Source organism: Suncus etruscus, chromosome 8, assembly GCF_024139225.1.
Source record: "Suncus etruscus isolate mSunEtr1 chromosome 8, mSunEtr1.pri.cur, whole genome shotgun sequence".
NCBI classification, from domain to species: Eukaryota; Metazoa; Chordata; class Mammalia; order Eulipotyphla; family Soricidae; genus Suncus; species Suncus etruscus.
In genome coordinates, this window is record NC_064855.1 from 66,904,686 (window position 1) to 66,917,780 (window position 13,095).

A 13,095-nucleotide genomic window follows, 5' to 3' on the forward strand; every position below is an offset into this window, starting at 1 on the left:
CATAGCCGTTTGCTTCTGTTGATGAAACAGTGTGCCTCTAGACAATCAAATATCGCAATGAAATAAATTCTCTATTCATTCAAGACTTTCAAGGAGAGGTGATTAATAATTATATTTATATAATATATATATGTCTTTTGTGTGTTTTTTTTTTTTTTTTTTGCAAAGTCTGAGCAAAAGCAGTAACACCTAAGAGAATGATTGCTCTTTCTCCTGTCATGTGAGGGAGCATTGGCACCGCCAAGCCAGTAAAGTGTGCTTGCCACAGGACAGCCACCGACAGCTGCAAGATCCAGACCTAAAAGTCAACTTAAAAAAATGCAGTGAAGGTGTCTCCTACTGTTCTCAAGACAGAAAATGGGCTGTCAATGCACACTTCCTAGCTCACAGAAAAGAATGGGGAAATGATCTTTCCCCCCACTACTATCCCTATCATCTACCTTTAAAAAAAAAAAGTAAAACCCAGGAATGAACATATTGCTCAGAGCACTAAAGGAAAGAACTGGAGTGATATTATCATTTACTTCTTTCCAAACGTCTTCTAAAGCAAAAATTTAGTCATTTGGAGTGCTAAATTCCAAAAGATTTAGTCTTAATGCTTAATGTAAAGTAGAATCATTCTTTTGTTGCAGGGGAGAGATTAAGTATACTACACCTCAGGAGAAGTTTAAGTATGAAAACTATACTGTTGCCAAAGGGAAGGACAATATCATGATACTGATCTGTGATCTGTTAGCTATCTTCCATATTAATGTCTGTTAAGGTGAACTGCAAGTAGCCTTTTCTTGACCCAAACAAAACAAAACAAAACACCAGCTAGCACCACATAGCCACATCTAGCTGCCTGGTTCTCAGAGGAGCTGACTCAGCTGTTTTAAGAGTCAAAGCAAAGCACCTCTGGCATCTGTTTAATTACAATGTTAGGGGTGGGTTATAGCTACAGAATGTGCATTAAATATCAACCATATGTTAACCTGCCTTCCAGTCTGTGGTCCCTGTCTATTCCAGTGGACTAAAACACTCTCACAAATGGGTTATTGCCATTGGAAAATGATTAAATCTCTAATAATGTAAACAATGCCACTTTGTCTCTGCATGACTTTCATTGTGTGAACATATGCAGCAATTATGTCTACATGTCACTCTGCTTACGGTGGAAGTCTAGGATTGTCTGCCATTCTTTCTTGGGAGCAGTGATATATCAGTGAAAAGAATTACAGTGCTTGTTGGCTGTTCTGAAGTTTCCAACCAAAGGAAAAAAGTTCTCTTATTTTTAAAAGTAGATTTTCTTTACGTCAGGTCTTGAGTCATAGCTTTGTTGACTTCTCTGATGGTTGATCATGTTGTGCCTGCTGCATAACATCACTGACGATCATTTTAGCAATCTTCCAAGCGAGTTCTTCTTGGGCCTCATCGGTATTGCCTTGCACCCATTTCTTCATAGCTTGTGAGAACATGGATCCTTTTGATTTCTTCACATCAGGTTCAGGCTCAGATTCTCGAATGAATTGACCTAAATCACTGACTCTCCCAAAGCTCATCTTCCCTGCATATGTTCTCTGATACAGAGACTCTGGATCCAGACTTGCAGCATCCACAATTATCGCTTCATCAAAATTTTTCAGAATTTTAACACTGGCTTTCTTCATACTGGACTGAGAAGACGAACTGTCGGAACCACCTGGGTGAGTGTCTTCAGGAGGGCCATGGGCTGCCACCGAAACATTTCCTCCCAGAAATTCATCTCCTCGAACAGAATGAATGAGATCATTCAAGTATTTATAATAAAGATTGCTGGACAAAAAGCCAGGTAAAAAGACCTTTTCCATGGTTGTCCAAGCCTGACGTAATGGAGTTGTAAAACAGTTGGGGAGTGGCCCACCTTCCCTGCAGATATTGGATTCAATTTCTAATCGAACAACATCATCAAATCCAAGTGGATGTGTGGCTTGGAGGGAGAAGTACTTGTCATATAAAATCATGGCATCATTCTGTGCTTCCTGTCCGTCATACTGGCCCTTTTTGGCAGCAAGTTGAGACTGGAAATTATCTGCTGCCAACCAGAACTGTAGGATATTCACAGCATCCTCTTTTTCCATGTACTCAGAGAAATAAAAGAGGGCTGACTCACAGAAGAGAATGTCAGCCAGGTAAACAGTCCCACTGGTCAGTACTTCAATCTGGTATTTACAGAAATGGTGACTTCGCAGAAACTCACTAAAGTGCTCTTGTTCCATTGCACTAAAGACAATGGATTGTGCCAAAACAAAACAATTGGGATCCACCTGCCCATCTTCTCCACAAATCTTTGCTATGATATCATTTCTCATTGCTTCAGTAATTGGTATTGGTTTAGCAGCATCTGGAGATATATATTTGGTAAAAGTATTCACTGCATCTTGCTCTATACCTTTAATTGACTTAACATCTAAGGTCTTTTCTTGTTCTTTGCCTTTCACTTTCCGCCGGAAGAAGGACATGGTGGGGCCCGGGTCGGGGCGGAGGGCGCGGGGGGACTGTTGCGGGGAGGGCCCGGCTCCCCTCATTCAGCAGCCAGCCCGGACTTCCGGGTGCACCGCGGCCTCCACACTAGCCCGAAAAGCTCCCCTCCTTCCGGGTGCAGGCCCCGCTGCCTTCTGGAGATGCCCCGGCAGCACCTGCCGCCATATTATCAACAAAGCAGTCTTTAAATCAGAATTTTCTGCTACCTTTACTAATAAATTTTTTAGTTGGCATTATTCTTACTCAAAAATTTTATGGTTGGCATCTAAATATGGCTTGGCCATATCTTAATTATAATTTTCATTATGTGTTCTTATACTTTAGTCAACTAAACCCAGTTCATTATACAATTAGGGTTTTGTTCTCAATGCCTAATGCTCTTTTGTGGCCTTAAATAAGAATCCCTCTCTCTGCAGTTTAGTATAAAGGTACCTGAACAAATAAACTAAACTATCTTTACATCCAAGACGTTGGTGTTCAGAATGGGAAGATTAAACAAGCAGCATCAATTATTTGCTCTATAGAATTATCTTGAGTAACAATCTTGACTCTTTGTTATCCCTATAACAACAAATGAGAGGGCCAGAACAGTACTATAGTGCGTAGGGTACTTGCTATGCACATGGACAACCAAAGTTTGATCCCCGAGCATTACCAGGAGTAATTCCTGATCATAGAGCTAGGAGTAGTCCCTGAGCATTACCACGTGTGACCCCCCCTTCCAATAAAATAAAAAGAGCTAATCAAAATGAAATCAAATTGAAAAAATTGATGTTTGGGGGGAAGAAGAATCACACCATCTGTGCTCAGAGGCTACTCCTGGTTTTGTGTTCAGGAATGACTCCAGGCTGGGCTCAGAGAAATCTAAGTGTTACTGGGGATTTGAACTGGTATTGGCTGCATGCAGAGCAAGTGCCTTACCCTTTTATTATATCTCTGGTCCCAAATTTGACATTCTTAAGAATGGACTAGAAAAATACATACTACTTATAAAGATCTTTATTTTTTGCCTTGACCCTTCCACCATCTGAAGACTGACTTCCTTTAGATGATTATAAGATCTATACATCTTCTATGAAACCCACCTTCATGCTGCTGCTGTAATTAGAAATAATAAGAATCAAAGAATATTTCTGTTATTTCAGGAATCTGCAGACCAGTATTTCTGAAACTGATAAAAATGTATATTGGATGCATGCTGGGAACAGGGGTAGAGGGAGGACAACATTGGTGGTGGAAATGCCCCTGATTCAATATCACTATGTACCTAAAATATTACTGTGAAAGATTTGTAATCCACTGTGGTCAAAATAAAAATTATTTAAAAAAAAGAAAAGTTGGGGCCAGCGAGATAGCCTGGAGATAAGGCGTCTGCCTTCCATGCAGAAGGACGGTGGTTCGAATCCCGGCCTCCCATATAGTCCCCCATGCCTAACAGGGGCGATTTCTGAGCATAGAGCCAGGAGTAACCCCTGAGTGCTGCTGGGTGTGACCCAAGAACCAAAAACCAAAAAAAAAAAAAAAAAGAAAAAGAAAAGAAAAGTTATTGCTGTAGAGATGATCTAAACCTGAGTTATGTAATAAAGTAAGTTTTGGATGTCTCTTTTCATCAAACTTCATTGTAAATAGAAACAAAATAATTTTAAATAAATTTCAATTTATATTAAAAATTACACTATTTCACAAAGAACAACTTTTGTGGGTGGGTAGAGTGAATACAACAGGTGTTGGTCATTAGTCTTACATACAACTGACCCAGGCTCAATCTCTAGAATTCCACATGGTCCTCCTAGCATTTTGGGAATAATCTTGAATGCAGAACCAGGAGTAACCCCTGAGCATCAATAGATGTGTCCCCAAAACAAATAACAACAAGAAAGAGTAACATTTGGAAGGAAGGCTCTCCTTAAAGATGCTCAAGGAGCTCTAGTGTTCCCTCCCAGCAATTCTCAACCAGTGGTTTGATGTGAGGGTGGCAGTGCTCAGGACCTGCGGTACTGGAGATACTGGGTCACTCCAGCAGTATTTGGATTGTCCAGAAAAGTTGTTGCGCCCACAAAGATTGAACTGGATCAGCAGCACACAAGGAAAAAGAAACTTGCCTTGCTGCTAACTTTTTTTGTTTTTGTTTTTGAGCCACCCCCAGTGTTATTCAGGGGTTACTCCTGGCTCTGCACTCAGAAATTATTCCTGGCAGTACTCAGGATATTATATGGGATGCCAGGGATCAAACCTGGGTCAGCCTTTTTCAAAGCAAATGCCCTACCCACTGTGATATCGCTCCAGCTCTCTGCTGCTAACTCTTGATTTCAGCTACTTCCCACTTGTTATAAATCTTATGCTTCTGTTAAAATTGCTTTCTTGCCCATGATTGTGACTTATGATTTTTATGACCACTAGAATGATTATTGCAAAATATTGCATGGTATATCTTTTTCCATCAACTAACTCTCAATCTCTCTGTAACTTTCTATTTAGTCTGTTTCTCTCATAAAGAATATATAATAGGATTTTATATTTTCTTATCCAGTTTAACAACTTTCATTTTTAATTAGAAGATTTAGTTCACTTTTATCTAATTAATATTTGATAAACTTTGGCCTAAAAATAATTATTTGTTTTCTGTCTTTCTTTTGTTTTGTTTTCTTAATTTCCTGTTAACATATGCATTAGTTTCATTAATATTTCAATTTCTTCCCACTAATAGCTTACGAGTTTATACTTTATTATTCTTTTTCAAAAAACAACTATAATGTTAACTTATTAATAGTAATAAATAGTATTAATATTTTATTACATTGTTTATTGTAATACATTATGTCATAATAATAAAATAATATTTATATTAATATTATTGTATTGATATTTTAAGAAAATAACTACAATATTAACTTACCAATGTATAATATTAATTAATATTTACCCTCTTGCCAGACAATGTGAGAGTTTTAGAAACTTAAAATTCAAATAAATCCTCTTACAGACCTATATGGCATTGTTGTATCTTAATATCATGTTAATTAAATACTCACAAGAAATGATTATGTTATCATAAATATAAATTTATATATCTACCTATATAGCTTTATCTTTATTTTTTCCTAAACCTCTGATTTAATTAATAATTTTCTTCCAACCTGAAAAAAACAATGCTTTGCATTTCATTTATACAAGTTTGTTAATATGAATTTCATCACCTTTTACATGTCTTTTATCACCTTTTACATGTCATCATCTTCATTGATTTTTTTATTTTTATTTTAGCCACACCTAGCAGTGCTCAGGAGCTTATTCCTGATTTTATGCTCTGGGATCACTCATACAGTGCTCAGTGGACCATATATAGTGCCAGGAAATGAACCAGTGCAAAGCAAGAGCCTTAATTTTCAAACTATCTCTCTGGCCTTCATCTTCATTCTTAAAAGATATTTTCTTTTTTTGTTTTTTTTTGTTTTTTTTTTTTTTTTTTGGGCCACACCCGGTGACGCTCAGGGGTTACTCCTGGCTATGCGCTCAGAAGTCGCTCCTGGCTTGGGGGACCATATGGGATGCCGGGGGATCGAACCGCGGTCCTTCCAAGGCTAGCGCAGGTAAGGCAGGCACCTTACCTCCAGCGCCACCGCCCGGCCCCAAAAGATATTTTCATTGGATACATAATGCTAGGTATATACTCTTGAATTTATTTTTTGATTTTTCCTAGATGAATTTCTCTCTCACTTCTCTCCTTTCTCTTTGTTTTTCTTTCTTCTTCTTCTTTCTTTCTTTCTTTTTCTTTCTTTCTTTCCTTCTTTCTTTCCTTCTTTCTTTCTTTCTTTCTTTCTCTCTCTTTCTTTTTCTTTCTTTCTCTTTCTTTCTTTCTTTCTCTTTCTTTCTTTCTTTTCTTTCTTTCTTTCTTTCTTTCTTCCTTCCTTCCTTCCTTCCTTCCTTCCTTCCTTCCTTCCTTCCTTCCTTCCTTCCTTCCTTCCTTCCTTCCTTCCTTCCTTCCTTCCTTCCTTCCTTCCTTCCTTCCTTCCTTCCTTCCTTCCTTCCTTCCTTCCTTCCTTCCTTCCTTCCTTCCTTCCTTTCTTTCTTTCTTTCTTTCTTTCTTTCTTTGTCTTTCTCTTTCTTTTTCTTTCTTTCAACACCCGGAGGCATTCAGGGGCTTATCCTGGCCCTGCACTAAGAAATCGCTCCTGGCAGGCTGGGGGACCATATGGGATGCTGGAAATCGAACCACCATCTGTCCTGTGTCGGCCACTAGCAAGGCAAATGCCCCTCCACTGTGCTATCGCTCCGGCCCCTCTTCTTTTTTTCTTTATCTCTCTCTTTCTTTACAATTGGTTCTTAGAGCTTACTCCTGTACTTAAGAGTAACTCCTAGGGGTGTTGGGAAGACCAACAAAATGCAGTGCCAGGGACTGAACCAGGGTTGGCCATGCAAGGCAAGTGCCTTACTTCCTTTACTATCTAGCCTGATATAAATGAAAATTTAAGAAGTAATTTGACCAAGGTCATAGAGCCAGAAAACTGGATCTGAGGTCAGTCCTATATATTCTGTGTCCACAGAAATTGCTCAGTTTGGTCTGTCACACTGACTTTGGCCAGGTGGGCCTCTTCTAAAAATAGGTTTATTTTCATTACATTATTGAAATAGTAAATAATAGGTAATTTTAAAGGATTCATTTGTCATAATCCAACCCCTGGGGAAAGGGTCAGAAACAGATTTGCTATGAAAATTAATAAATCAAGACAGTCATAAGGGAGAGAAAAGGCCTGGGATCAGGAGGCTTCCAGCCTTGTGGACAAAAAGGTCAACTATCTTTCCCCTGCAATCTTTATTGTACAGGCTCAATCCAAATGGGGAAAAAGGCAGACATAACAGACAAAAGTACCTATCTCATACTAATCAAGCCTAGGTGGGTCTTTTACATCTCAAAAGTGGTAGGTGAAGAAGAAAGGAAACAAGGGCAAAGTCTCTGTTTTGGGAGAAGCTGGGTGTGAGTTCTTTGTGTATGGCAACAGGTAATATCCTTTCAAAAGCAAATGTTTAAACTTTATTGCTTTAATTAAGAGAGTGAATTTAGAAGTTGAGAGATAATACAAGAGTTAAGCCTTGCATGTTCTGCTTTGGTCAGCAGAGCATAGATAGCAGTCACTCCTGAGTATAGATCCAAAATAGACCCTGAGCACCACTGGGCGTGGCCCTCAATCCCAGAAAGAATTTACAACAAATAAAATTTAGGTATAATGGCAGATCTGAGTGTGTTTAATTTAGGAAACATGCTATTCTACAAATTTAGGACTATGTCTCTAAAATTTAAACCATATAGGTATTTTCCTACTCAGCATCAATAGCTCACAAAAATCAGTTTGTGTATGACACAATTTTGATATGTGCAACCTCAAATAAAGAACTAGCAACAGTATCAAAATTTCAGTCACGATAGTATCAGTGTAAAGGTCAGAAAAATGAGAGGGCAAGTCTGGCAGAAAAAAATAGAGGTAAAGAAAGAAAGAAAGAAAAAAAGTAAAAAAGAAAGTGGAAGAAAGAATAAAGAATAGTACCCAGTAACATTTCTGGGGTTTATTTTATTTTATTTATTTTAGCTGCCCAGTTTCCAGTACATGGGTTTTCATAAAATATCCCCCGTTTACTTTTTGGTAATTATATATTCATCTTTTTTGGATTCCAACCATAGGGCTATCCTTCAGGGTATCCTTCAGATACCTTGTCTTTGCCTACCCAAGGGGGGAAAAACTGACCTCAGCTAAAACAGGTACAAACTTTACCTGAAATTTAAATTATTGTTTTGAGCAGCTACTAAGAAGCTCATGCTGAGGAGATACAAGTGAGCTGCCTAGTTTCTGCCATTCAGAAATTCTGAGCCTTGTTTTCTCAGTCCATTGAGCTCTAATTTGCCAGTGAACTCCTTTTTTGCTTAAGTTTGTCAGAGGAAGCTACTATTCTTTGCAACCAAAGAGCTCTAATTAGTCAAAGGAGAAGATAAGTGAAAATAAATGAAGGCCGAAATTAAGATCTGGACAAAGTAAAACACACTGAAAAAATTTTTCAGTTCCTAAAACAGTAGTATGGAGACAAATAATTTTAGTTTAAATCTGAAATAAAGTGGAAATTATTGTTTTTTCAGATCTCATATCTAAAAGGTAAAAGTTAATACTCTTTTTAAGAATAACCTATTGCAGGATAAACATTACAATTTTGAATACTGAAAAGAGAATGTGTTTTTTGCAAGACAGATTTGCTTCTGTTTTAGTATGCTAACATCTTGTGTCTTTGATAATTTCACACTTTTTGGCCTGATTAAAGTATTTTTTAATTTAAATTGAAATCCTTCTACTTAGCTAGTCCCTGACCCTCCCCACACCCTGATATGTCCCATGGGATTCTTCCTTTTCACTGCCAAGGATTAAATTCTTTGTGAAAACCTTGAAGGCAATAGACATCTGTTCTGGAAATGAGATACAATTCCAGAGTTTAAGTGAGAAAATAATTGAACTCTAACTTATATTGGAAGAGTGTGATCTCAAGTTGAGTTTTTATTAACTTGAAACTATGTTTTAAAGAGCAAATACATAAGGCCAGAGTGATAATGCATTAGATATAGTTCTTGCCTGCACATCATGGCCAACCTATATTTGTTTCCCAGCACCCCATATATTCTACTGAGCTGGGAACTGGATTCAAGTGGTTGAGTACTTGCTTTGCATGTGTTTGTTGAGGCCCTGGGTTCAATCTCTCAACACCTCATGGCACTAACTCTAGCACTTCTCTGAGTAAAAAAAAAGTCTGAGTTAAATTCGATCCTAATTCTGTTTGAGATGCTAGTTTCGATGACCTCTACATAGCCTTATGGTCAGAAAATAGCCACAAATCCACAGATTCATTGCTTCCTCCTCTTCAGCTACACACATAAAATCATATTAGTAGTGTGAAAACATTAGGAGAATAAGTAAAAAGGATGTATAATATATGCTTTAGATATTATTTTATTTGCCTGTCCTTAAGCTCTCACCATCACATGTAAAATACTTTAAAATAATTTTTATATCCTCGCACCTAATATGTGACATGCTAAGTTGTATCAAAATTATGGATGTGAAGTTTACACATTATGACAAGAGACTCATACAAGAGATACATTGTCAGAAGCATAAAATCACAACGTTAGTTGGCTATTCAGTCTATGAATCCAAATCACATTAGAAGTCTAAAATTGAATATGAAGGAATAAGATTCAATAGACACATCTCTGGGTATTAGCACTTATAACATAGCTTTTGAAAATGTCTTTTCTTTATGTTTATTTGTCATGGGAAATGGCATCAAAATTTAGCTTGGGGAAGAATCACATATTATGTCAGTTCTCCTGAATGGCTAGATGACCCTTCAATAAGAAACCTATTGGTCCTTTGCTATCACTATAATTGTACAGGCTTCAATTCTGTTGAAAACAACCTGGGAAAGACATTCTATAAAATGACTCTTTAATATTTGATGAGCAAGTCAATCTTATGAGTGTATATGGCAACATCAGTCATACATCTCTGCAAAAAGCCCTGTGTGTTCACACAGGATGCTCATTAAGCAAAAACAATTAGACAATTAGATAAGAGTTCATTTCTGTCTCATTTCATAAAAAAGAGGAATAATTATGCATAATTAAGAGGAAAAGATACAGGTATGCATATATATATATATATATATATATATATATATATATATATATATATATTAAGACTTTGCCATTATCCTATCATTTTGGCAGGTTAGAATGATATATCAGTATTAGTATGATAAAATGATAAATCATTCTAACCTGCCAAAAACGATAGGATAATGGCAAAGTCTTACTTTTAAGTGGTAAAAGTGAATAAGAGAGGGCTGAAAGATAGTACTGGGATTAAGGGATAGGCCTTGCAAGCAGTTGTGCCCAATCTGATCTCCAAAACTAAATACAGGTCCTGAGTACCACCAGGACTAATCCCTAAGCACAGAACCAGGAGTAAGCCCTGAGTGCCACTGGTGTGGCCCAATGCCTATCTACTATAAAAAAAAAAAAAAACTGAATCCAAGATATAAAACCTTATGTTACTTTAATGAGAATGTGAGAAGAAATCATGAGTAGGCCCCTAGAAATTACTATGGAGAAAAATGAGGCCAAACATACTAATTATTTATAGTAGCCAAATATAAAATTAACTTTGTTACCTATTAAATAACTATATCAAGAAGTGATGTTTGGGGGCTGGAGAGGCAGTACAGTGGGGATGGCACTTGCCTTGCATGCAGCCTACCAGGTTTTGACCCCCAACATCCATTTTTGTCCCCTGAGAAATGCCAGAAGTGACCCCTGAGCACAGAGACAAGTTAATTCTAAGCACTGCCAGGTGCTTAAAGCCAATTTGGGGGGGGGGTCACACCCTGCGTTGCTCAGGGGTTACTCCTGGCTGTCTGCTCAGAAATAGCTCCTGGCAGGCACGGGGGACCATATGGGACACCGGGATTTAAACCAACCACCTTTGGTCCTGGATCGGCTGCTTGCAAGACAAACACCGCTGTGCTATCTCTCTGGGCCTGCTTAAAGCCAATTTTAAAAATTTACATCCTATATACTCAGTAGAATGATAGACAGACAGACAGACAGATAGATAGATAAATAGATAGATAGATAGATAGATAGATAGATGATAGATAGATAGATAGATAGATAGATAGATAGATAGATAGATAGATAGATTATTACAAAAGAAGAAATTGTGCCTCTGGGGACAAGATAGATATAAGTTGAGGTAATTACGTTAAATAAGTTGGTGAAAGACAATGTCCAGATAGTTTTAGTCACCTGTGTAATGTGAATAATAAAAGAAAACAAATTGACAAAAAAATCAACAAAATAAACTTCTTTATTCAATTAAAATGATGGTGATTATTGGCAGGAAGTGAGACTGAAGGATTCAGTACAGAGTTTTCTTTTGGGGAGCACAGTACTACAATTTTAGTGGTTGGTGTGGTATTATAAGCAAATAGAGATGTATAGCTGAACTCCTAAAATTTCATAATATTGCAAAGAAAACAATAAAGCTATTTTATAAAGAGAATTCTGAAAAGATATTGAATATCACATTAATAATCTAAATTAAAAGACCAGAATTTGCTCAAACATCCTAGTTTAGATCTTATAAACCAACCTTAGTTGGAAGAGAATTGGACAATAGGAATATTGATTTTCTAGCTTCCATCTGAATCACTTTATGTTTGTTTCTTTGTATTTTGGGGCCATACCCAGCAGTGATCAAGTCTAACTTCTATTTCTATGCATAGGGATTACTCCTGGCAATGCTCAGGGGACCATATGCGGTGCTAGTGAATTGAACTGGGGGGTCAGCTGTGTAAGACAAGCACCTTAACAACTGTATTATTTCTCTGTTTATTGTTTTTACTTTTTATTTCCAAATAAGAAAGTACTAGCATTTAACACCAGAACTAAAAGAGCTTTGATCTATACCCAGAGAAATCAAATTCTCAGACCTTTACACTTAACTTTCTCTTCTCCACTCTTATCAACCAGCAACCCTCAACAGATTTTAACAGTGCTATCTCAAGAAGCCCTCGAGGGAAAGAGCAGCAGTTGACAACAGGGATGCCTCAACAAAATTGTCCCTGTGCCTCAGTTCTGACTTATAAAATGTAATACAAACCCTGGGAAAAACACACACATACACAAAAGAAAGAGATTGTTTAAATAAAACACAAAAAGAAACACATAGTATAGGTATGGAAAAAATTTTTTAAATAAGGTACATATTTGTTTAGTTGAGTTCACATCATATAGACAATTTTGGATCCTGCACTTTTAGCTTGTTTGTTTTGTTTTGGGGCCACACATTGTGGTGCTCAGGGGTTACTTCTGGCTCCCCACTCAAGAATCACTCCTGATGGTGCTCAGGGGACCACATGGGGTGCCAGGAATGGGACCTGGGGTTGGATTACTTGCAAGGCAAATGCTTACTCTCAAATACTCTGTTAATCCAACCCTGTGGACCCTGCACTTATGAATTTTTCACTTAATGTTTTATTGTATTTATCATCACAAAATATATATTGTATTTCTATATCACAGAAACATTTAAATTAGTAAGCATTTATTTCATATAAAATACTAGATCAAGAAAACAAGGGGCCAGAGAGATAGCATGGAGATAGGAAAATTGCCTTGTATGCAAGAAAGACAGTGGTTCGAATCCAGCATCCCATATGTCCCCCGAGCCTGCCAGGGGCGATTTCTGAACATGGAGCCAAGAGTAACCTCTGAGCGCTGCCAGGGGTGTGACCCAAAAAACCAAAACGAATGAAAAAAAAGACATAAAGGGCTCTGAGCAATAGCTCAAAGAACAGAAACATACTTCACATAAGGATGTCCTAATTGATCACCAACACTGAGTAGTCCTCTAGGTACAGCTGCAGTGACCCCTCCCCCCCAAGCACAAAGCCAAGACTAGTTCCGAAGAACTTCCAGGTGTACCCCCACTTCCACCCCAAGGAAAAATGTCTCAAAGAGAGAAAAACTAAGCAATTTAAAAATTGAAACAGAAG

At 37.5% G+C, this 13,095-nt stretch overlaps 1 protein-coding gene across 1 annotated transcript; it reads right to left on the minus strand.

The window, feature by feature from the left end:
• Positions 1 to 662: 662 nt before the first annotated feature.
• Positions 663 to 2,546, minus strand: LOC126015961 (A-kinase anchor protein 10, mitochondrial-like). The gene has a single exon (XM_049778490.1). It carries the CDS (start codon positions 2,544 to 2,546, stop codon positions 1,308 to 1,310), a length of 1,239 nt encoding a protein of 412 aa, XP_049634447.1. The 3' UTR covers positions 663 to 1,307.
• Between the last annotated feature and the right edge of the window lie 10,549 nt (positions 2,547 to 13,095).